At 39.1% G+C, this 25,306-nt stretch overlaps 1 protein-coding gene and 1 long non-coding RNA gene across 2 annotated transcripts; one reads left to right on the top strand and one right to left on the bottom strand.

Moving 5' to 3' along the window:
• Window positions 1-2,916: 2,916 nt before the first annotated feature.
• Window positions 2,917-13,493, top strand: LOC137468544 (interleukin-1 receptor-like 2). Its single transcript, XM_068180339.1, has 11 exons — window positions 2,917-3,136; window positions 4,600-4,669; window positions 5,860-6,103; window positions 6,412-6,598; window positions 7,365-7,527; window positions 7,806-7,871; window positions 8,422-8,536; window positions 10,093-10,241; window positions 10,531-10,674; window positions 12,074-12,235; window positions 12,740-13,493. The coding sequence occupies exons 1-11, from the start codon at window positions 3,089-3,091 to the stop codon at window positions 13,129-13,131; spliced, it is 1,740 nt and encodes a 579-aa protein (XP_068036440.1). The 5' UTR covers window positions 2,917-3,088; the 3' UTR covers window positions 13,132-13,493.
• Window positions 13,494-21,067: 7,574 nt separating this feature from the next.
• LOC137468543 (uncharacterized) lies at window positions 21,068-24,479 on the bottom strand. Its single transcript, XR_010996027.1, has 2 exons — window positions 23,389-24,479; window positions 21,068-21,312 (listed from the first exon to the last, which is right to left on the bottom strand). It is a non-coding gene; the product is annotated as an uncharacterized lncRNA (long non-coding RNA).
• Between the last annotated feature and the right edge of the window lie 827 nt (window positions 24,480-25,306).

Below are 25,306 nucleotides of genomic sequence, written 5' to 3'. Positions count from 1 at the left end.
GTGCATTGCAGACTAATGCCAATGTCCACCTTCCTCAGACAACCCACACCTCTGCTTTTCCCTGCAATTTTTGTCTTATGCTGCCATGGTCTGTTTTACACCAGAAACCTTTTTACCAGAAACATATTTTCACTATTAGTAGTATTACAATGAATACAGGAAAAAAGCCCCATCACAACAGCAGAACCTCTAGCATGTGTACCTCAAAAAAAATTCTTATGAAGTGACTATTTTTTTAAACTAGTACTTCTAGAGAAATATAGTGAAGACGTCACTTAATCACATTCCAGTCACAGATGCTTTCAGTCGTGCAAAATAATACAGAAGCTAAAAATCTTGCATAATCTTGTATTGTTTGAGTGTTAATGAGAAACATTTCCAAAATTAAATATGAATAGAAGTGGTGACCAAAGAGAGACAAGCTGACTGTATAAATCCTGCTGTGTTTGCCAAGTTGGGAATGAATTAATTTTCTGTGTACCTCCCAACAGCTTTGGGTCTGGAAATGTTGCAATGTGCCTCCAGCTAGCACTACATACCTTGGATTGATGAAAGACAGTTTATGCAGGCACAGCAGGGCATAATCTTTAATCTTCACTTATCTGCAGCTAGTGGGCAGGATGATTGACCATGTTTTCATTTGGTAAATAAAATAGTACCAGAACATGAAATGAAAGAAGTACCAGAAGCAGGATGAAAAGGGGTGGAAGGGACAGGACATGTCTGGATTATTCTCCACAGTTTTTGCAAAATACCTGTAATTTGCTTAGCAAATGTTATGATGTATTTTTAACAATAATGAGAACATCTACCTTGATAGTTCTATAGTCCACGTTTGCTGCCTGCTTTGTGAAGAACATAAGAAAGAGCTTTCCTCTTCCTTAATATCTAGTTTAGTAGTTAGTCAACGAGTAAGTGGCAGTGCAGTGTTAAAACTGTCCACATTTGATTCCGTGTTCAACAAAATAGTTTGAGGAACTTCTACTTTGAAAAACTCTGGCTCTAGCTATGGTGTGAAACAGAGAACTAAGAATCGCCAGAACCTCGAGAACATACTGTCCCGAACAGCCGCAAGTTAAATTATCTAAAGTACTTAGTAGCTGTTAAGTTTGTAGATAAAAACTTAGGGACTATATGAGACTAACCTGTATGTTCAAGCTTCCAAATATCTCAGTGACAGTCTGGGCAAGTCAGACCAAGCAGTCAAAATAGCCTCCTAAATAAGCAAATAAATCAGCCCAAGTCCCCGAGATACTCCCGCCAACAGCCTCCACGGAGTCGTGAAGGGCTCCTCCTCTTCCAGTGACATGGTCTATCCAACTAGGGAGGTTTGCAGTACTTTAAAGCAAACAATCAAACAAACAAATGTCACCTCACATCTCGCAATCTTTACTCGGAGGATTTCCTGCGGCGGAGGCTGAGCCCAGCCCGCAGCAGCAAGGGGCTGGGGCGGCTGCTCAAACGCTTTGGTTTTCGGAGCTTGCGTTTAACCAGCACCGCTTACCTGCGCCGGGACACAGAGCGGGCGGGGGGTGGCCCTGCCCTGCCCTGCCCCGGGCCACCCCACCGTCCTGGGGACACTCAGGTTTGCAGGCGGGGAAGGGGAGGCGTCGCTGGGAGGAGCCGCCCGTGCGGCGGCAGCGGCGCCGCGGTCCCTGTGCTGCCCGGGCTCTCTGGGAGGCGGCAGAGGGGCTGCCCCGCTCCCGAGCAGCAGGTAGGGGACTCCCCGGGCCCTGGCCTGGCCCCAGCGAGCCCTCGGTGTAACGGGGGCTCAGGGTCTCGCCCGGCGCCGAGACCGGGGGCGGCCGGGGCGGAGCGGGGACGGGCAGGTGCGGCCGGGAGCTCCTGCAGCAGGGCGGGCGGCCTCAGCCGGGCCGGGATGATCCGAGCAGCGCACCCGTAGAGCTGCTGCGCCCATGGTCACACTTGGCTCCGACGCCTCGCTTCTGGGGCTGGGAGGTGGCTCGGAGCGAGGTAGTGCCTGCTGGGGAAACTGGGGGCTGGGGACATTTTTAGGAGTAGGGCTGAGACCTCTTGTAAAGGGTCAGCCCTGACCGTGGCTCGGTTCCTGACCGAAAGCGAGCGAGCGCCTGTTCTTCGCAGCTGCCCCTCGGCACTGAGCCTGGCGGGTCACCCTGCCCGGGCCGGCGGTCCCTGCGCCGCCCAGGAGCCACAGGGAATGCTTCCAGAAATACGTCGCAATTTAAACGAAGAGCATTGGAAAATGATTTTCTGCCGTACCCGCTGAGGGATGCCAGCGTTTCACAGAAACACGGCTATCGCCATAGTCGCAGTGCTGTCACTACATCCTGACGGGGCTAACGCAACTCTTCCACGCCGAGTAGGTATGTCCAGTGAAGAATTGATGGATTTGCTGTCACCTTTTCTTTTCGTGATCAAAAGTGAGACACTTGATTAATCTCTCTAGAAGAGGCATGGTGTACCTTGCAGTTAATAGAAGCATTTAAGGCAATATGAAAAAAAAAAGTATACACATACATATTCATTTTTGTAATGTTTTAAAATGTTCCTAGGCTTATATACCAGAAATAGTGTGATACTCTGACTTTCTGTTGGTTCTCTTAGTTCTGAGGACTGTTGAAGGTTTGAATAAGTTTGTGCTTTTGAATGAGATTCAAATAAACCTGCCACAAGTTTGCCAAAATCAGTGAAATCTGTGATCCTTCAAAGTTTTGAGGAGACCTCTTTTTTTAATTGAGTAGATCAAATTTGAAAGGACTAAAAAGCAGATGAAAAGGTGGTTATGCCAATTTAATCAGAAATTTTAATGAAAATTATGCCTACATGCCGTCATCGATGCTGTGATTGTAATTCAGGTGCATGTATCATTGAAGACCTCTTTCAGACAACCGATGGGGTTTTTTTTAGGGAGGATTGGTTGTAGTAATTTTTTTTAACTGCAGTTGATAGAAATATTTCCTTTCAGGGTGAAACTTCATGGACGTGGCTTCACATACCTGAAATTTTTTTTCCCCTTTGGAAAATCTCGACAAAGATAATTAGAGCTGAAATCTGTTGTGAATGATAAAGCTCCACAGGTCGATTGAGTGCTCAAGATGTGGACAGAATGGCTGGGGAAAGGGAGAAATTTAGCTGTTTATCATGGCAGAATGTGGTAGGAAAAACATTTGCAATTGGTTCTGCAGTTGTGTGTATGTTATTTTCATCCTTATTTATGTGAATGCATGCACAGAGAAAAGCCTGATTTTGCTATTGTGTCTACCTTCCATAGAAAGGAAATTTTCCATTGTGAAAAGTGAGAGATGAGGGAGTCTCTTCTAAGTTGTGTGTATGGTTTTACACAAGGCTGTATATATGTTTGCAAGTCTTCTATGTTGACAAAAGGACAAATTATAAATTTAAATAGAAAGAGCATTGAAATTAGAGAAAAGCAGGTTCCTGGAAGACTTTCTCTCAGGATGTGGTAAAATACTACTTCTGCATCTGCTAAATCTACTGGCAGGGCAAAAAACTTCTTGAGAGAGCTCTTGTGAGACAGAACACTAGAGCAAATGTTGTAAGAGAACAGAGTTCGTGAAAAAGCAGTGATTCAGAGAAGTCATAAAGAAAAAACCTGCAAATACGGCAAAGTGGAGTATATTCAGTCCTGTTTTATCTTTAAATTATATCTGTTACAATATTTTTTTAATTAAAAATTATAGATTTTTAAGAGTTACTGTGCATCATGAATAATGGAAAACGTTTAGCTTTTGTACAAACGCATATACCCTGCCTCCTGAGATTTTAATATTTTGTGTATTTCTATGGTCAGGATTCTTTCAAGAACTCATCCCATCTTAGAGCTAGGCAAGAAAAAACCTGCCTGATAATTTGAGTGGAGATTTGCAAGGAGGGAGGAGGAAAGAGAAAGAGAAGAAGGGAAGCAGGCACTGCAAGAAGCAGTGTGGATGACTCAATACATGGCACACTTCTGAGTCAGTCTGGCAAAGTAAGACACAGCAGGCAGAAGTGTCATCTTTGACTCTTGTAGAAAATGCTGATCATCTAAATGTTCTTCAGTACTACTCAGTAGTGCTCAAAGAACAAAAATATGGTTAGAAATCATTTGGGAAAAAATCCAGAAAAACCCAATAATTGTTTATAAATCCATAGTGCACTTATGTTTTGAAGACTATATGCAAGTTCTGTCCTGTCCTCTCCATCTCAGACAAGTTGTAGCATAACTGGATGCAGTGCAGAGGTAGGTGGCAAAAAAAAAAATCAGAATTATGAAATCAGATTCCATCTAAGGGAGAGTTAGAGAATCTACTACTGTAACTTCGGAAGGCAAGGAGTGGGAAGGTGTGTGCTAGAGATGTAAAAAGACCCAAGTGCTTGACAAGCTGAAATAGGAGATGTTCACTCAATTTTTTTTCTTTTGCAGTAATAATTAGGAGCTGTCATGTAAAACAAACAGGTAACAGGCTCAAAACAAGTCAAAGACGATTCCTGTATTTCATGTGTCTTCTTTAAACTGTGTAATTCCTATATTAATTTTATAATGCAAATGTTTGCTTTAAATTATGGAAGTTCATATTGGAAACCACTAATTGAAAGATTTTTTTTCCATTTTGGCAGGGAAGCATGACATCAAAAACACTGTTTTCATGTAACGTTGCAACAGCATTTCTGTCTTTAATTATTGCAAGTAAGTCTGTTGGTGGCTATGGAAAGTCTTGTTCTGAACTTTTTATGGAACTTTTTTTTTCACACAAGTAATACTAACTTTCTGTAGAAATGGTAATAGGGAAATTTACATGCATGCCAATGTGTTGTTTTAAATAGTCCCAAGAGCAGGAACCTATAAAACATAATATGAGGTATATCATGTTGTAATTTATAATAGAATCATTTAGGTTGGAAAGAAGCTCTTGACATCGAACCTTACAGGGTCAAGATTTTGAAAACCTCTGCAAATGGAAACTCCACAACTTCTTCTCATGGTTTTTCACGCAGAACATAAGAGGATAGAAAGGGACTGAAATCAGAGTAGTATTGTATTTGTTGTGTCCTCCTCTGTTTTGCACATTTGCCACTGATAGTTATCAGAGACAGGATTTTGGGCTAAACAGACACTTGTGTGACTCTCTGTGGCAATTCTTATAAAATAACAAAGCAATGAAGTTTTAATAAATATATTACTCTCTTGGGAACATGACCATAGTATCCAGAGTTAGTGTCTTTTTTGTCATATTGTAAAAAAATAAAAAAAGCCCAAACCAGACTCTTGGTGTTGCTCTTTTCCTGCGTGAGTCTGTGTCAGATGTAAAGAAAATTATCTCATTGGTGATTGTAATGATTCCTCTCTAAATGTTCATAAAATTAAGGGTCAGTTGAAATTCCCATAGCAAACTTAATATTTGTACAACACAGTCTTTAACTTCTGTGTCCTCTTAGGACATTTAAATATCAAAAGCATAGTCTGTCTTTAAGGATTACTTTGACTACAGTTAAATGAAGTTAAAAAATAAAGGCATTAAATGTGAAATTTGTGTGTGTGTTTGTGTACATGCCCATGAAACAGACTGGAGAAACACAAGTACTTTAGTGATTTGCATCTGAAATAAAACATGCAAGTGACAACTCTGCTACAAAGACATTCTACTGAGTGTAAAGATTGCATTCAAAAAACAGCATTTCATTTTAGTGGCATAACTGTATCTGTAAACTATTGAGTAGTACTCTCAGCTATAATGATAAGGGATTAAGATTGTATTTTCAGTAGTTGACTTGAGAATAGAGGTGAAATCTCCAATGAACTTTATAATTAGAAAATGAGTTCAGTATATTTTTGTAGTGTGTTTGAGTTTTTCTTTAATGTTTATCTTTCTCCTTTAGAGAAATGTGAAGCCTATGATGTGATGTTGAAGCAAAGTCTTGTGCCTGATGGACAGCCTCTTGCTATTAAATGTTCACTGGAAAAGAGCATGAAAAGTGGAGACTACAACTTAACATGGTATAAAGTTGGTAACCAAAGAGCTGTGCCTAGAGACAAGCTGTCTAGAGTTCATCAGCAGAAGAATCTAATTTGGTTTCTTCCTGCAATGTTAGAAGATTCTGGAGATTATGAATGTGTCATAAGGTGAAAGTTAAAAAAAATTATATTTTTACAGAAATGAGTTGCAAAGCGAGTAACTTTTTAAAAACCAGTAAAATTTTGAGGGTAAGAGAAATACTAATGAAGAAGAGGGAATGCATCTACAAAAACTAACTTTAGTTTGGGAAAATTAAGTCTAGTTTTGGGGTTTTTTTCCTTGTAGGCAAAAGTAAATTTATTAAAGAAACTATAAACATTTTTCTTCTCTTTCTTCTTCAAAAAGAATGCCATACATTTTTTGACCTGCAAAATATGCTAAATAAGTTAATTTAATTGTGTTCTATTAATTGCAGGAATTTGACAAGCTGCAAGAAAATGTGTACAAAAGTAACAGTTTTTGAGAGGATTGATGGTTTATGCTTAAATGAAAAATTTGCAGTGGAGGAGGTGATATTCACATCATCTTCTGCAAAGGTCGTGTGTCCCCACTTGGATTATTTCAGGAAAGAGAAGAATATTCAGCCTGTTCGTTGGTATAAGGTGAGAATATGGTGTTTTGTTCTGTCTTATAGCTGTCCATTATTTATAATAAAAATCAGTGATCTTTGGTAATTAGAGCAGAAGAACTAAGGATTTACTCTAAATTGGAGAAAAATGCTTTTAAAACAAATTGGAAGAGGATTAAGACTTTCTGTCTTTTAAAAATGTTCTTAGGTATCGGGGCAGAATTTCAGCTGAGGTGTAGGAGTGATGCTGACCCACATACCCACCAGGTGGCATCTGTTCACCTGCCAGGGAAACATGGCCTTGTGTGGAAACAGATTTACCGTGGCATATCCATTAGATACCGTTCTATTCCATTATTCTATTTCTTGTTGTTCATGCTCTCTTAAAGGCTCTTTCTGTTGCAAGAATGTAATCTGCCTTCTGCCAGATTCCTGTTTCAGGCTCATGGAGTCCATATGGTACCAGTAGTATTGAGGCTCCTTAAACAATAAAATTAATATCAGGTGGTGCTTCATTGATGAATACTTTTGCAAATACTGACAACCCACATTTTAATTTCTTACTTCTCTAATATCGAAAGTTGTTTTCCAAAGAAAATGAACTGGGGTCTTTAAATTAAAACCTCAGCTGAAGTGAAGTGTGTGTTTCTTTCTATTCTGCTGCCCTCACTCTTCCTCAGCCTCTGCAGGGTGTCCATCCTTGTGCTGTGGTCCATTGAAACTTCAGATTGTATCAAAGAGAGACAAACCATGGAAATATACAGAGATGTGAATTAACAGAATTCTCTATGCAATTTTAGGACTGCCAGCTGCTGAAAGGAAAAAGGTTTGCCATTTCAAACAGTGACCTTATAATTTTCAATGTGACTGTACATGATGGAGGAAACTATACGTGTGAAACAACATATACCTACAATGGGAAACAATACAATGTTTCACGAGACATCAGTCTGGTTGTAGAAAGTAAGTAAATATTTTCACTGTGTTTGTGCTCATAACTAAAGTAGAAAGACCTAATTTGTGGATGGACATGCTTAGAACTACTGTTTTTCACCTAAATATGCAGTAATGACTACCTCAGGTGTGGTACTTATGGTACTTTTTGAGTGATATTTTGTTATAAAATGGCTGACAACCTTGTCTTTAGTACAAGGGGTGTTTTTAGGTTGTACTTGCATTATAGAACATAAAACAGACTGCAACTGCCCCTGGTTTACTGAAAAGCACTTTCTTTTGCTTAGTGACCCCACCAAAAAAGCCTCCAGAAATAACTTACCCAAGAAACAACTCCATTGAAGTAGAACTCGGTAAGTAGTTTTCTCTAGAGAAAATACGAGTTTGTATCCTAGTTAAATTTATTCTCAAGGAGTATCCTATTCTGTGCTTTCTTGTTTTTATTTTATGAAAAAAACTACTTCAGTGGTCAGTTTCTCCCTGTTGATTTCCCAAAGGAGGAATGAGGGATGAGAGGGAAAGAAATGAGGCTGGTTGCTTGCAAAGTCCTAAAGAAATTTCTCAGATGCAAGGAAAATTGTAGGAACCCAAGTGATTATCTGTCACATCTGTTGCTTTCCATCACTCTGGAAGTGATTCTATGAACAGGTCCATCTCCAGTCTGCAGGCAAAGTGATGCCCCATGGGGAGCATCTTCTGCCTGGATTCAGCTTCTTCTGTCCTACCATTCTCTCTCTGGACCTGCAGATCACTGAGAATATAGGCCCTCTGTTAGAGTAACTTTTTTGAAAGGGTGTAGTATCATCCTTAGCTGGTGTGCGTGTGTGAATCTGTGCACAGGATTGTATAGACTTTAATTAGGTTATGGAAATTAATTCTTTCCTTTGTAACACAATTTTATAGGCTCACAGGTTACTGTGGATTGCAACACCACAGGTGCTGATGGGTATGATGTGTACTGGACAGGCAACGGTATTGATGTATTTTATATGAGCAGAATTTTTGCAAGTCCCTATGAGTAAGTATATTTTCAGATTAGAAAATACTGTGTTGGCGACCAAAGCGGAGCTTTCTCCCTTTGATATTGAAATTAGCAACATTTTTCCCTTGCTTTAAATAGCATTCTTCTTAAAAACTCTAATGCTTACCTTCTCTAACTGACTTTCTGCTTTGAAATAGAAACTTTAAACATAGTAGGAACATGAGCTTCACATGTGGTTGTGTGTTTCTTACTCATTGTGAAAAATCATTCTGAATTTCCAATGTTGGGAAAAGGTGTTTTGTTACAGTCCCATAATTGTAATACAGTTTCTTTTGAGCAAGCTCTTGCCTGGCAGAGACCTCTTTTGGTCGAATCAGGCATGTTCAGGTGCCTGATTCATGATCTTCAGACTTTGTCTTTCTTCTGTGTTCCACATCTGCCTCCCTGAAAGATTGCAAGAGGACAAAGCTGTGCTATACAGGAAAAATTTAGATTTCTAGATTTTAGGGCATTAAGTTAGAGAAATTTAACTGAGATCAACTGAAGAGCTAATGGAAGACTTTATTGAGGGTATTTGTATTGAAGCTTAGGGGTTAGAGGAGAAAAGGGAGACAGATTTCCAGTGATGAGCTGGGTCTTGGGAGGACCTGGACTGAGTAAAGCATGTGAAGGGCAAGTGGGAGATAAGGTGTTGGTGAAAAGCAGGTCAAATGGAATGAGAAGAAGAGAAATTATACCTGACTGGAAAAACCAACTCAAATTGGAGCAAGAGGCAATCTGAAATTGTCCTAGACATTAGAGGTTTTGAACTAAAAATTTCAGGGTTTTTTTTCAGCCCTTATGGTGGCACTGTAAATAAAAAAAATGTGATAATTCTTGTAAATTCTGGAGCATTATCTAGGACCAATAAAGCAGTGAAGAAAAGAGAATGATGTCTGCAAAGTAAGAAAATAGTTGAAAGAAATATGTTTTCATCATAAAACAAAGGGAGAAATAAAATGCTGACTTATTTGGGTGCTCACCAAGAGAAAACACTATGCAAAAGTAATGTATTAGACTTGTCATAAAGAATTGTAGTGCCATAAACAATTGGGCCATAATGTCACTAAATTGATGTTGCAAAAGCAATGTAATTATTTGTACTTCATAGCACCTACATGGTCACCTTTGGTCACTTGCATTAGTGATGTTGGTTCATTCATTCCTTGAATGTCATATCCTATTGTGAAATACCTATGTCCATCTACTCTCACAGGGATTGGGAAGCCCATAACAAGAGTTTATTTAGGTTCATAAGGCATATTTTTGAACTTCCAACTGTAGAAACCTTATGTTCCTTTGGGGAGACACAGCTGCAGATAAGATAATGTCTTGATGTCTTGATGCTTTCCAATGCATATGCTAAATGTCAGTACGAGGAGAGTCAGTACGGCTGTCTGGGCTTCTTTCATATTATGTAATTGTTCATTTGTTGTGAAGTGTGGTTGACATTTGCAGAACGAAATAACCACTATTGTGCTGCAGATGTTAGAGATTAAGCTGTTCCTGAATGGGCTGTGGTTTTATGGTTCTATTTGTCACCTTTTGGACAGGGGAGAAACTTCTTATGATGGGCGCCCTATGCATTCTGTGAAGCTAATAATTTCAGAAGTAAGCAGTGAAGATTATGAACAACCTTTTGTCTGTCAAGCTTCAAATGCCTTTGGGCAAGTTGCATCCTATATTATATTAAAACACAGAGGTAAAAAATACTATTATTTTGAGGTCTGTGATTATCTATACTTCCCCAAAGGTGTTTTGATACCAAATTCTCATGTATCATGTTGAAAGAAAACAGATGTATTACAGTTTGTGGTATTCATGTGCTGTGCATAGGGAAGAAATCACTATAGCATTGTATTTATAATTATTTAAAAAACAAGGTAAATAGGAATAAAACATGTAATGTTCAAATTTGTATTGAATTTATGTGAAAGATCAGATTTGCACAAATTCAACATTTAAAAAAAATTTCTTATATTTTTGTGCAGTTCCTGACATACGAAGATGGCTGACTGGGGGGCTTGTCTCTTTGTTAATTTTAACATTTATTACTTTAATAATCTACAAGATTTTCAAGATTGATTTGGTGCTTTGGTACCGTAATTCTGTCTGTGCCCTTACAAGTGAGGAAGGTATGTGAGTGTGACCAGGTATGTAAGTGTAATAACCCTATTGATTTTTTTTCTCTTGCCTTTACTTCTGAGAAATAATGGCATTATTTAGTACAATGTATGTAGAACTTCCATAAGGAATTTTCAGATATGCACAAAGACATTTTGTGCAGGTTTTTGCAGTCATATGGGTAAAATATATGCTTGAAGTAATAAAAACTGTGCAATATTGAAGGCAGTCATAGTGAAATAGGTCAAAAGAACTGTAGGTTATTCCAAAATGAGCATGTTCCAAAATGAGCATGTTTATTGCTTTTCTGTAGTTTCTTTACATGTAAATTTAGGGTCACTCTGATAATGAACAATAGGTGTCAGCAGAGCTACATCCTGTAAACTGTATGTTTAAAGACGTGCCTTAAATATTTATTTTGAAAATCATACTCATTTGTCAGAAAATAATTTTGTTGGATTTTTTTTTTTCATTTTTCAATTTCTCTCTGGTACCCTTGCTTTCCTTCTAAATCCTGTCAGTTATGATGTTGACATATCAAAGAGAAAATTTTCTGCTAGTTCTGTTTTCTGGGATCCTTCTAATGTGTTTTAGTTTAATGCACTGTAGGCAAATATATTGTGTGTGAAAACAAACAGTAAGCTTGAAATAAGCCCATCATAGATATATTTCATGTCAGTTCTCAGAATTAGACTGTCTGAAGTTCACCATGGCTTGAAAGTGAATGGATTACATACATTAAGATAGTTAATGTTTACTTATGGCTGTGCTAAATACTTTCATGGGAAAATAATTTCAACTCTTGGTCAAAAATTCAATTTTACTATAGTATTGTAATAGACTTCTAATTAAAATTTAAAAAATCAAAGTTTTTAACTTGTTGAGTTAGATTTGGTTTTGGCTTGGTTCTTTCAGTCCAGCTTGCTATGCAGCCTTACGTCTCAAAATCTCAGAAGCCTTCTGGCCTTTTCTTCTACCTGAGAAAAGCCCTCCCAGGATTATTACAAGAAAGAATTGCCATTTTTCCATCTTCTCTTGTGTTTAGTTAGAAGTGGAGATAACTGCTATTAAGTTTCTTTCAGGAGAGGTGGTGAAGAAAGTCCTGTGAGAGGGTACTTCCTCGATGTCCTGGCACCTCTATGACTGGGAGCTCCTTCCTGCAGGTCCCAGGTCCTGCATCCAGCTCATTTGGTGACTCCTTCATCCCCAGGATGGGAAAGGAAGTCAGATTCTGTGGCTGGTCATCTTTATTTTGATTCATAGAGCATTTTGTTTCTGTGAGGTGATTCTGTCAGATGGGTGAAATCAGCCCCACATTACTATTTCTAAACAGTCCAAAAATGAAACTTTGCAATAAAGGTATTTTCCAAAGTTTTAGTTTTTTAATAGGAATGTTTGTGTTTGTTTTAGATGGGAAAATCTATGATGCATATGTCCTGTACACAAAAAGCAGTGAAGGCAGAAGTATATGTTGTCTGGAAACCTTTGTTCGTAGGATACTCCCAGATGTTTTAGAAAAACAATGTGGATATAACCTTTTCATATTAGGAAGGGATGATTTACCAGGAGAAGGTATGCTTTAATTAACAGAGTTAACAGGTTGCCTTTTGAAACATTGTTTTCAGGTTATAACTTTATCTATGGAATTAAAACCCACATTTTTGGAAAAGAAAGCTGTATTTATTTAGTTTTAATGAATAATTTGCCCAATGAAAATCTTTTCTTTTTCTTTTTTTTTCTTGCTGAAAATTTTCTTCTGATGTTATGAGGGTCTGTGCTTTCTTAGTGATGAACAAATGAACAAATGAGGACTTAATAATTAATATTAACAGCATTAATAATACTGTTGAGTTTTTTGGAACGATAAATTCTCCCAAGAGCTGAAGAAAACAATTTTTTTAGAAGCTATGTCATGCAATGGATCATGAATCATGATTGGCAGTGTGAAGATCTTAAAGCAACCACTGCTCTGAGCTAGCCACATCTTCACATGTTTGCAATTTTAAAATAAAGAACTATTTTACACCAGTTGTAAAGTTTCTTTGCTGACTTTGATTGTTCCTTCATCACTTGCAGCTGTGGTCAGTGTTGCTGATGAAACCCTTAAGCAAAGCAGAAGACTGATGATTATTTTGGGATCAGAAACACCTAGGTGCTGCCTGTTGGAAGACACCTCTGAGCAGCAACTAGCTATGTATAATGCTCTCATCCGTGATGGGATTCAAGTGATTCTTATAGAAATAGGCGAAATACAGGACTACACAAGCATGCCAGAATCAATCAGATACATTAAGCAAAAACATGGAGCTACTCAATGGAAAGGAGACTTCTCAGAGAAATCTTGTTCAGCAAACACAAGATTCTGGAAAAATGTGCGCTATCAAATGCCATCCAGGAAAGAGGGATCTTATTCTGAAATGCATTTGTTGCCCCTAACGTCGAACAGTTCTGCAGCAAAGGAAAGTTAAGAAGGACTTATTTAAATAATACTAAGAAGGTAATTCTGAGTTGGGATGTTTCTTGCATATTCTTTATACTACAAAGTAGATGTTTTCTTTGAGGAGTAGAAAAAACTGCTCATCCCTTCCATAAACTGCACCCTAAAAGAAAAAAAAACTCTGTGCGACTTTATTTCTGTACGGATTTTGGATAGTGACACAATTTGTTGTGTTAGTCTCCATCAAATATTATAAGTAAACATGGTGATGATGATATGCTATTAAGTAGCTGTGGCCCACATAAATGTTATATGAAGAAACAGCTGTGAAGTCCATTTTTTAAAAATCAAAACTGCAGTTGATAAATTAAAAGTCTGTTTCTATCATCAGCATTTTCCTAGTCGTTCTGTTCTAATTCTTGTTGCCTCTCCATGATTGTCTGATTTCCTTATTGCTGCAAGAATCTGCTCTGTGCAAGCTTTGTCTGCTGAGCAGCAGACCTTACCCTTGCTTCTTGAAAGGGTTGGGGAAATACATGACATAGCAGGTATATTTAAAACTCATCACAACACTAAATGTGTTTCTGCTGAACAGTTGGTACTAAATGTGTTCAGCAAATGGAAGGGAATGAAATCTGTGAATTTTTAGAGTGTTGAACAATTCTGTGATATCTGGTGTATGTTTACTTTTTAAAATTAGTCTCTAATGCTTAGGAAACTGAAAATAGTTTATATTTCTTGAGAACAGGAAGCTTTTTAGACTGTGCTGCTACTCTGGAAACCAGATGTTCTCATGCTGTGCCTCAGCTGTGCTAACTGCATGCACAGAAATTCACTGAGAATCTATCAAAGAACTGTGCTTGGGCTGGGTTTCCTGCAGAGTGGAAAGTGGCCAGTTCTGAAACATGACCAAATTCTAATGGCAAGAAATGGTATCTCATCTACTTGTGAAAGAAAAAGTTAGAGGCATGTAGCTATATCAAGCTGCTTGAGAGTAGCTTGGTATTTTTGGATCCCAATCCACTTTTGGTGTGCATCATTTTGAGAAAACGGCATGCTGCTTCCTTTTCAAGGTGGTCTGAAGCAGCAGGAGTTTTCGGGCTCCAGGCTTGACGAACATAATGTAAATGCAAATATGAATTTTGCTTGCTTTTTAAAAATTATTTTCTGAAGTTATGTAGGTTCTAACATCATGTTTATTGCCAGGGTAGCATCTGTCATGGACTTTCTTTCAGTTGGTTCTCAGAGGTATGTCTCTAGAATATATTCTTCATGGGCTGTATTGGTGGGAGAGAAAGCAAAATCTAGGAGTGGAAATATATAATCAAAGGGGAAGATTTCCGATTGCATTTCATGGTACTTTTTTTCTTTGTAAAGGTGTAGTAAATACTCCTTAGGAGCAGTGTCTCATTCTCCTGGCTGTGGGGTTCACAGCTGTGTAATTTTCCACAGCCTTCACTGACTAGAGACTTGTTCTGAGGTGTCACCAGAAAAACTGGGAACAGGGTAGAGCCATCAGATGAGGCACTGTTGTCCTAGTAGATGTTTAATCCATGTTCTTTGGAAATGCCTAATATTTAGGCTGGAAATTTTAGAAAAATAAATTTAGGGACTTGGAGAATTCAGATAATCATAATTGTCCATTTTTTACATTGTGTTTAGACTTAGTTTGCTCGAAAAAGTATTTAAAATTAGTTTATTTAATTACTTTTAAAAATTTGTGTTTAAAATCAGAACCTTCTTATTTTCCATGCAGAAGGAGAAAAATAATATGGAAAAGGTGTTAAAACTGTGGTAGATTTTTCAGCTTCCTTATTTCATATGCTTTGAAATGAAAAAAAAACCAAATAAACGAATGACTAGGACCTGCCGTACTACATAAAAGTAAATTGATTTGCAATTTGTGCTGGTATTTTTTTTTTCCTCTGTGAATGTGCTGTTATGATTTCTGGCTGCTTTTTTTCATAGTTCTTTTCAGAGGTTTGTCACATTATTCAAGAGAATAATTCTCCCATTTCTCCACTAAGTGAGACTCCTAATGACTCTTAAGTGAAGACAGATTATTGTGAGTCAGCATTGATTTACCTAATACTTTCTTTCAAACAACCACATTTAATATGATTATTTTGTGTCCTTCTATAAAAATGAGTGTGGAAGATGGGTTTTGGTTATCATGGTTGATTGTTATTTAGCTACTTCAATGTAGCGTGATACGAGATTGCTTATTCTTAAGGGGGCTTAATTTTGAAGCTGAATTCTGTCTCTGTTTTCTCTCCTTGGAAACTGTTTTTGCAAGTCACTTCGGAAAACACAGTATTTTTTTGGTCATAAAATAAAAGAAGTCCCATAGACACAGATATGCTGGTTGCTCTTAATTAAAAAAAAAATCAAATCCCAACAACTCCACAAATGATTAGCTGGCAAGAGATTTGTCCCTGGAAAGTTGACAAACTCAGAAGGAAAAGACAAATACAGTGTAATCAATGGAAGGGTATTTGTTTATCACTTCATAGTAGATATATTTATTGTTTATGCTGACAGAGAGCAAAGTCTAAATGCTATGTGGTGTAAGATACATTGAAAGCATTCTCTGCACCATTTTTTGCTTTTCAACCAAAACTACATACTTATTCTGTTGGCTTGCTCCTGTCTATTTGTTTGGTGCTCCAGATTGCACTGTTCTTTCCTTGCTTTGTGATTAACTTGTCTGAATTTGCTAATTCCATTACATCTTTCAATCCATACTGTGATGCTGGTCTTTCTGTGAGACTTTTTAAATTATTTTTTCATGATCATATCCTACTTTCTTACATCTATGGTAAATAACACTGAGGTGTGGCCTGTTTCACATTCTAATGTACACATCTGTCATGGTTTAACCCCAGCCAGCAAGCCAAGCCCCACACAGCCACTCACTTCCCCACCAGTGAGATCAGGGAGAGATTCAGAAGGGCAAAAGCCAGAAAACCAGTGGGTTGAAATGAAGACAGTTTAATAGGGAAAGCAAAAGCCACACACATGAGCAAAGAAAAACAAGGAATTAATTAATTGCTTCCCATGGGTAGGCAGGTGTTCAACCATTTCCAGGACAGCAGGACCCCATCATGTGCAATAGTTACTTGGGAAGACGAACACCATCACTCCAAACATCCCCTTATTCTTCCTTCTTCCCCCCACTTTATATACTAAGCGCAATGTCATCTGATCTGGACTATCCCTTTGGTTGGTTTAGGTCCCCTCTCCCAGCTGTGTCTCTTCCCAACCTCCCATGCAAAACCAGCAGAGCTTTTATGACTGTATTAATTCATGGGTAGAGGTTTATGTGATTGGGAGGAATGTGCTCTGAGATCAGAATGAGTTTTTAGGACCTGGTAGAGTTAATGCAGTAGCCCCAGACAGGACAGCCCTGACTGACTTTGTTTTTTTTTTTTTTTTTTTCCTTTTCCTTTAAATTGACCTCTGTATTGCATCCTAGAAGTTAGAACAGTGCAAGAGCAATTTTACATCTGCCCTTTATCTTTGTGCCTTGAGATTCTGCTTGAGAGGTAAGCCCATCTTGCCTTTTGTTCAGACACTATGGTAGCTCAGTGACTCTGCTTCCTTCCGTAGCTGCAGTTAGCTTGAAGATGAAGCAGTCAGGATACAGTTAATATTTATGACATCTGTGCTAAGGAGAGACCTTTTCCCTAGAAGTACCAAGGAAGTATTATGTTGTAGAACTTCGGAATACATGTAAATAACCACAGGAGCAATAGCATTTCCGCCTCTCATCTTTATACTCATTATTCTCAAGAGTAAAGGCAAAGCATGCCACTTGATGTGCATGTTTAGTCTCTTTTAATTTAGGATAGTATTAACCAACACTCGATGCGTTTGTTGAGACAAACTGAACATTAGTCACTAAAAGTGAGCTAGGAAATTGTAGTAGTGGAAACATCTGCTTCCTCAGCCCACTCTAAGATTGCTTCCCATTTTAAAATTGATTGAAAAAAAGGAGTCTGATGTCTGCTGGGCATCAAGGGGCACAGTTAAAATGTACAGCTTGTGTGACTCTTCTGAGAGAGCACCTGGGACACTGTGGGATTGCAGCTGGAGTTAGAGCCCTGCTTGGCAGTGTTTATCAGGGGTTACTGTCTCATCCTGAAGAAAGGTAGAAAGGTCATCAAGTCATTAAGGTGAAATTTTTGCTCCAAAAAGTTGATTTTGAATTGGTACTCCAGATCAAGTGACTTAGATGTGTAAATATTTCTGGTTCATTTCTGCTGTCAGCCTCTCATTTATCTTTGTTCTAGTTTGATATTTTTTTTCTTGAGCATAGCAGTGGCTCTAGTCAGAGGGGAATTTTGAACCCTGTGCCATTTAGTTTTTTTCTTTCTTTTTCATTCAAGTTTCACTGATGGGCTTTATTTCTGTTGGCAGTTTTAAAATTCCATATTCTCTCTTCCCCTTATCTCACTGGCTATATGCATGAGTGGAGTGCTTCCTTTTCCTGCACTGTCTATGGTAACACACCACAGTGCTGTTTCATCTCTCCTCGATAGTTGATCTTCTGCACTTTCTTTCTCTGTTTATCTAACGTCCCCTGAGCATGTGAATTCAACAAGTCCTTAAGAAGGCATTTTTTTTTTCTCTTTGAACACATTGTTTCTAATATCCACACTGTTTGTTTATTTGCTTATTTTCTAATTTTTTTCTTTCCAAATACGCATGACATTACTATTTCTTCTGTGCCATGGAACTGGGGGACTTGGACAAGCATTGGATTTGGAAAGAAATTCAACCTATCTACTCTTTTCTGACCTCTCACTCCTAGAGACACACACTCAGACTGTATCAATTAGATCTGTACTTTTTAGGTAAGGTGTGAAACAGCTACATAATTTCAAGTGGAACATAGCAGAAATGGTAGGATAAATGCATCTTTAGGACCCTGAGATCAGCTCAGTTGGTCTGAGCATGGCACTAATAAAGCCAAGGTTGCATGTTTTATCCCCATATGGGCCATTCACTTTAGACTTGGACTTGATGCATGTGGGTCTCTTGCAACTCAGAATATTCCATGATTCTGTTTAAAGACCCTACTGAGAGGTAAAGTTTATAAATTCTGAAATGGTGAATAAACAGAGTGTTTGGGAGTTACAAAAAATAACATTCATCTGTCCCTTTAAAACAGAAAAAAGCCTTGGCAGTTAACTCCCCTACATATTGCCTCCAGGAACAAACAGGGAAAAAGCTAAAGAGCTGTCTGGACAGGGACACTCACAGTGGGAAAAAACTTGTGTGCCATATGTCCCCCTTCCATCTGTGTATGCTCTCTTCTGGGTCGTGACATCTGGTTCTGCTTGATATCTGGCTCTGATTCCAGTATTTTTAAAGTAAATGGGACTTAATTCCCCTCAGAGACTGAAGAGAATGGACTACATGCTGACTTTTAAAAGAAAAGCCAAGTTTTTCATAAAAATATGTTTCCTCATCCTAGATCTGAATGGCTTGATACACATATGCATTTAAATGAGCCAAAGATGTGCCAGCACCATCTGCTGTCACTTTTAAAAAGCTGCTAACTTTGGCATGTTTGACATTTTTGGAGGGTTGGACCATAAAGTTAGTTGGATACCTAAATTAGAAGATGAATTGGCTTATTATTAAGAAAGGATCACGTCCAAGAGAGCAGACAGCTGAGGATGGGAAAAGATTATGTGGGTGTTCCAGGGTGAGGGTTGGTGAGCTATAGAAGCTAGCTGTGGGGATCCTGAAGCCCCTGGAGTCATGAGCCACACCAGCCTTGTGCTGTGCAGTGCCTCCACCTAGTGATGCCTGAGACTGAACCTTTCCCCTTCCAATAAAAGCCACACTGTTTACATGAAATCATAATGAAGTTCTGCTGCTAATAATGCCAAGCCACAGCATTAAAGAAAAAAAAGCACACCAAGAGGGAGCAAAAAAAAGAAGATACTTTGACAACTGCTGTTCTGAATTATACTGTAATTATTATTTTTAGTGCTTTTTCTGTCCTTTGTAAGAACCAGCAGGGAATTTAGTGGAAATTGAGAGTTTTGGCCTTTGCGTCTGTGCAACTGTTAATCCAGAGCCTCATAGCTGATTGGGATGTGGGGAGTAGTAGAGCTCTGTAGAGCTGTGTTTCTTAATCAGCCTCCAGCATATATCAGTTAGATCTAATTGAGCAACTCTTGCCTTGGTTAGTCCAAGAAGAAGACTATGATTGGAGACCACTTCATCTGGCATCTGCATTCAGCAGATCTGCTGTGCATAATGGCTGGAGGATCATTACTGGCCATGTGCTACCCAGGCAACTGAGAGTCCTAGAATTTACTTGACATAGTAATAGATGGGGAATTTGTGCCTAATTTAATGATCTAGTCCCCTGAGCTGGGAATAAATGGATCCAATAGTTACATGGTGAGAAAATCTTAGTCTTGGTTGCTGGATTGTTTATAGGAAACCAGACAGCAAATGGACAGTAGGCCCCTGGAGTCCATGAAGAAGAATTGCCTCAACGCTGCCATCAGAGAGGAGCAGTCAGTGCATCATGAAGATCATCTGAAATGGTACATCACAGTATTCTTGGGGGACAGAAAGCACTGGCTGCCTGAAATGACCAATCCTCAGTTCCCAATCCTTACCTTGGATAGTGTGCTCAGATCCCAAGGGACCTAGCAAACTCTTTTTTTCCTAATGATATGTAGTGCTTTTCAATTTTTTACTCCCTCATTAATAATCTATAGCCACAGGGTTTGTAAATTGAAGACAATTTGCAAAATGGAAGTGATCAGGAGGTTTCAAAGTCTTTCTAGAACCTTTGTCTGTTAAAATATTATTATTGTTGTTGTTGTTGTTAATATTGATATCAATAATAAGTGCAGCCAAATCAAAATCCTGCCATGGTTACGGCTCAGGCAAAATGATTCTGAGTTCCAGAACTAATGGTGAAGATGAGACTGCAGAAAGTGATTAAAGCAATTAGCACAAGGAGGCTGGGGCAGTGTGGTTCATAATTCAATAGCTCTCAGTAGCAGTGGATTTTGTAGTGAGCGCTCAGATGGTCATTTTTAAAGCTTTGTAGTAGTATATGCATTAAGATACATGAAGGTCCCCTGATGACTGAAGGGTCCCAGAGCAGCCCCAGACATGCTCCTTTTGCACATGATACCTCAAAAATGTTCACATGCACCTTCAAAAATGCAGGGCTGCCATGACCGAATTTTTCTGACCCAGCTATGGGAGGCTGTGAGCAGTCGCTGGTATCTTTGGATAGGCTAAGAGTTATGGAAGAGAAGGGCTTAGTGTGTTTGGTGAGGCGTCAGGAATCTGTGAGTCAGGCCATGCATTTGTTCCGCTCTTCATTTTATCTCTCTTCCTTGAAACCCACCAAAAAGGATGGCCTCTAGCTGGCCTCATACTCACAGCTGTGTCTTTCAAAAAAACAACCACCTTACGCATATGTTTGGACTTGTAAATTATAACAGTTCCTAGCTGGAATTGGCCTAGAGCACTTGAGACATTTCTCTCAAGGATGTGAATAATACAGGATGGTGGCTATTTCCATTTTTAGAGTAGGTGGATAGTATAAGATGGTCTTCCATAGGAAATGAAATGAGAATTCTTGGCCATATCATAATGGGACTTAAAGCACGCATTTTACAAAAGAAAACATGTCAGCTAAATACCATCTCAACTGAATAAGATGCTACTTGGAAAAAAAACAAGATTCTTGTAATGCTTTGCAAAAATTTGACCTGGACTTGGCAGCATTATTAAGTCTTTGTGGCCTGGCCTGGTGAAGAAGGGAGGAGGTGAGGAAGAATCAAGACAGCAGCACTGTACATAATTTCTGATTATGATCATGTGTTGAATTTTGAGCTACTTGTGGGACATGTGAAGCAGGAAAATGCCATTTTATCTTTGTACCTACCCCTCTCTAACCACAGATGTACTGAATATGGACATTTTCATTGCTCTTGGCTTTTTTCTTTGAAGATAAATCAGCCTGATGATCTTTAGATTTCCTGAGTGGGGCTACCTCCTGGATCACCATGTTCCTTTACAAGCCCCAGTGTAGAGGAAATTCCCTTGCAGAATGGATTATTTTCTTTCACTAAAAGCTCCTGGTTTGGTGTCAGCAAAGTATTTTCCAGCTGTGAGTACAGAGGTGGGCCTTTTGAGGTGAGCTGTAGTAGGAGTTATTTTTGACCTACAGTGAAGAGATGCACCTGTATATAAGGAGTGGAGGATATACCCACCTGCAGATGATCATAAATCCCTAAGTGAGGAAACCAAGGCTTTTGTTGTGTAATGAAGTTTAGTTACAGATGCTGCGAGTCCCCACGTTCCTCCAGCTAGGGGTATGTAAGGGCTGGGGCAAGATGTGCCAGCTGCAATAGCTCCAGCTGACCCATTCCTCTGACCAAGAGCTGTCTCACAGCCAAAGGACACAGTTTACTTCCAAGGGCTGATGGGAAAAGCAGAGAAACAACAAACACTGGAGGAAAGCATGAGAAATGCTGTGCAGCTAACCCAGTCAGGCATTCTGTCTCCAGCCACGGTGAAAGGAGTTCCTGAAAATCAGAATAGTATCTCAACAGTTGCCCCAAGCTGCTGGGCTGGCTTTCACATTTGAAGCTCCACTGACAGAGGACATTGCACACATAGGAAGTCCACATGGGTTCCTGCAAAGACCAGGCTCTGAATGGGAATAAATAGACAAAACATTAACAGGCTCAGGATATTCCTGGTGGTGATAGCCTTTGAAGGCTAGGGCAGTACTGAGGTAGGGTTATAGTGCATGTTGGATATGATTTTACTTTTTGTTTTTCTTAATAGTCCTTACCTCAGAAGAAGTACTGAGTTAGATGGTCTGAAGCAGCACAGCTGCTGTCATAGTTCTATGACTTGAACTATAAAACCAATACAAGGATGGTGATATTCCATCAAAGTTTGCTGCCACTGTTGGCAAGCATTCTTTTTCATCTATTTATTGATAGCTTAATTTATTAATGTCAAGTATTAGAAGGAATAATTTTGTCTGAATTTTAGACTCATCAAAATTCAGCATTGTCTACTTTTGTCAATCACTGCCTGTTTCTTTGTGTCAACAACATATGTTGTCATTGTCCATTATGTTGCCTCAACCAACTCCACAGTTGCTTTCTATCTTTCTATAAATTTGACATTTTGCCATGATTTCACTAATTCCAACTAGATGTTTGTTGTTTCAAGATCTGGTATTTCTGTTGTTTATTGCAGTAAATTTATTTGTCTTTTCAAGATTAAATGGACCATCTGAAGGAACTTAGTGACAATCACCTTGAAGTATTTTGCAAGTGCATGTTCTATTTCTGTCATCACTATTCTATTGTCTTAGTCTTTGGAACATAAATATTTATATTGTCTTGATGCAAATGGTACTGCTTCCTGTTAGACTTTACATTTTGACCTAAACTTCTGGGTTCTTCATCCTTCTCATTAATTTACCCAGAATTTCAGTCACTAGAAGTTAACTCCTTCTTTCCAGACATTGTTTGACTCAAATGATCAAACCAGAAGAAACAGGTAGAATATTTTTAGTAAGAAGACTAACTCAAAGACTTCAGTATCTCCCACCTATTTTTTAAGATTATATAATGTAGCAATTGCTTTACAGATATATTTTCTTCATTGGTTTGTCAGGCAGGGAGTTGCTGTTCTATTTATGACTACTTTTAAATTGTGTCTTTCAGCCTTTAGCATATGAATTCATAGAAAAAGGATGCTAGTGATATAGAGAGATAAAATCAAATTTCTGGTTATATTTTTTATGAGAGACTGCCTTTTCTGCTGAGGTCTTAAAATTCAAAGGTCAGATCTGACACCTGAGGTTTTGCTGGGGCAGGGAACCATCTTGACAGAAATGTTTTGCTGATTTACCGGTATTGATAAGTATTGATAAGTTTTATCATAACAGCAGGAGGAGGGTCTCTGGAAAGATTCTCCACACAAGCACTCTCATACAGAAAATTTCTGGTTGTCTGAAAAAAATAGTATAAATTAATTTGTATGAACACAGTATTGCTTCTGTGATATCCTGTGGAGGTAGAAAAGTGCCTATGGACAATTTTTGCATGAATTTAGGCATGCTCACAACCCCCAGAGGGAGAGGGATGGTCCAGTCTGGTTAGTGGCAGAAGGTAAGGACCTCTAAGAAACCCAGAAAGAGTTCTACTTTCTTATTTGGCTACTCTTCATTAATCCTTACTTTTGAATTTAGAGGTAATTAATGGGAAATACTTACTTCCACCCCCAGTCATGATGTAAGCTGGCCATCTGTCTTCTGAGAATAGATGTTAACAGAGCAGAAACAGCTCTGATGATACAAAAAATCTGACTGCACCCCCGCTCAGTTCTTCATTCTCATCCTGGCATTGTGGTTAGAGCAGTCATTAGGAAACTGGTGACATCCCTTGCCCTGAAGAAAAATGTGCTCCCCCAACTTCTCCTAGGACACTTTCTGCTTCTTCTGAGGTACCTGGCTGAACTTGTACCTGGTAGTACAGATTTGCTTGTTGAAAGCAAGTGTGAGAGCCTGACTTACTTAAAAGGAGTCAGAGCCTCAGAATATAAATTTCTTATTAATGTCCATCCCCTAAATGGCTAGTGCCAAATTCACTCTTGGCTGTTCTCTGTTTTCCTCATGACTTATAAGTTCCAAACGAGTAGCATCCTAGTTTCAGGATACAGGATGGAGTGTTCTTCCTCAGATGTAGAAGCCTTACAGACTTTAGAAGTTGGGTCCTCTGATTTCTGGCTAATTTTCTGACTGAAAGCCTTATGTGGTCATTGTGGATTGTCCTCAGTCTGACTTGTAAATCAATTTACTTTTATGAATCTTGGTACTGTTGGAGCGCAGAGTCTGACCCAATCAACTCCATGTCACCCCCCTGTCCCATGACATCTGCAGCAGTGTGGGAATGTCTGCACTGAGGTTGCTGAGGCAGTACAGAGCACCCTTGGCTTGGCCTAGCCTGGGATCAATGCGTTACCTCGTGTGCAACTCTGGAATGTCCCCTGAGGATGTCAGGCCATTTGTTTAAGAGCCTCAAGACCCTCACTGAGCTTATCAGTGCTCTGGACAGAGGGTGTGACCCTCACTTGTGCAATTCCCTGAACAAAACATTCAGGGTTGTCTGCACTTGCTTGGGAGTCCAGTATACAGTGCACACTTACTCTGGAATCAAGAGTATATGAGGGCTTACCTGCTGTGATTTGTCAGTCTTTGCAGGATGAATATTCACTGAACTCATATGCATTTTTTCTACTTCCTTCATAATTTCTATTACTTACTTCTACATTAGGGATGTTTGTGTACCCTGAGAGATACCAGCATGTCCACATTAGGTAATAAAACAAAATGTACTTGATTTTTCCTTCTTTTACACTTACTTGCTTCAGCTGCTCTTTTGTAAATAGAGAGGAGGTGAAATATGGTTTCTCCTTCACGCTGAGGTATAGTTTCCACAGAAGTGGAAGGACCCAGAAGTGCCCAAATCTGCTGCTTTTGCATGCACGTTTTTTCCATAAATTCTCTGCTATAATGCAAATGGAGTCTGCAGTTGCCAAGCTGTGTAATGCATCTGCAGTCTAGACCTTGCCTCTGTGGAACAACACTTCCTTCATATCTCACTGGCAATTTGAGCACAAGGAAGGCTTCATTTCCTTTTGCGCTCGCATGGTGCTGAGTGACCAGTTAGCAAAGCCCACAAGGTGAAGCAATGAGCAGTGAGGCGACGCCTGTGATAGAAGACCTTGGCCCCAGAGAAGTGCTGCTTGAGCAGGATGCCCGCAGGCATCCTAATGTCCAGCCTAGGTGAGTGAACTGAGGTTTCAGCAGAGCTGTGTGATGCTGTGGGACTTAAGTGGCTAGTAAGAAACACCAAGGAAAAGACTGTCAGAAAGCCTGTTTCCCAAAAGGGCTTTGACACAGCACTAGAACTGGGATTTGGAATGGGAAACTGTCTGTTGGTATAAAATATTAGGTTTCTTTGCTTAGAAATGCAAAATCTTGCCACTTTACATTTGTTGTCAGTGCTCAAAATCCATCTGTTCAATTGTCCCCTCCCCGGTGAAGCATTTTTGCATGTATCTGCATTACTCTATATTTCTGAGCCACAAAGAATGAAAATTTGTTGTTGTGAGCCTTTTTTTTTTCCTAG

The sequence above is a fragment of the Anomalospiza imberbis genome, chromosome 2, assembly GCF_031753505.1.
Source record: "Anomalospiza imberbis isolate Cuckoo-Finch-1a 21T00152 chromosome 2, ASM3175350v1, whole genome shotgun sequence".
Classification (NCBI taxonomy): domain Eukaryota; kingdom Metazoa; phylum Chordata; class Aves; order Passeriformes; family Viduidae; genus Anomalospiza; species Anomalospiza imberbis.
Note: the sequence above shows the minus strand (reverse complement) of the source record. Positions and strands in the feature narration are given on the sequence as shown.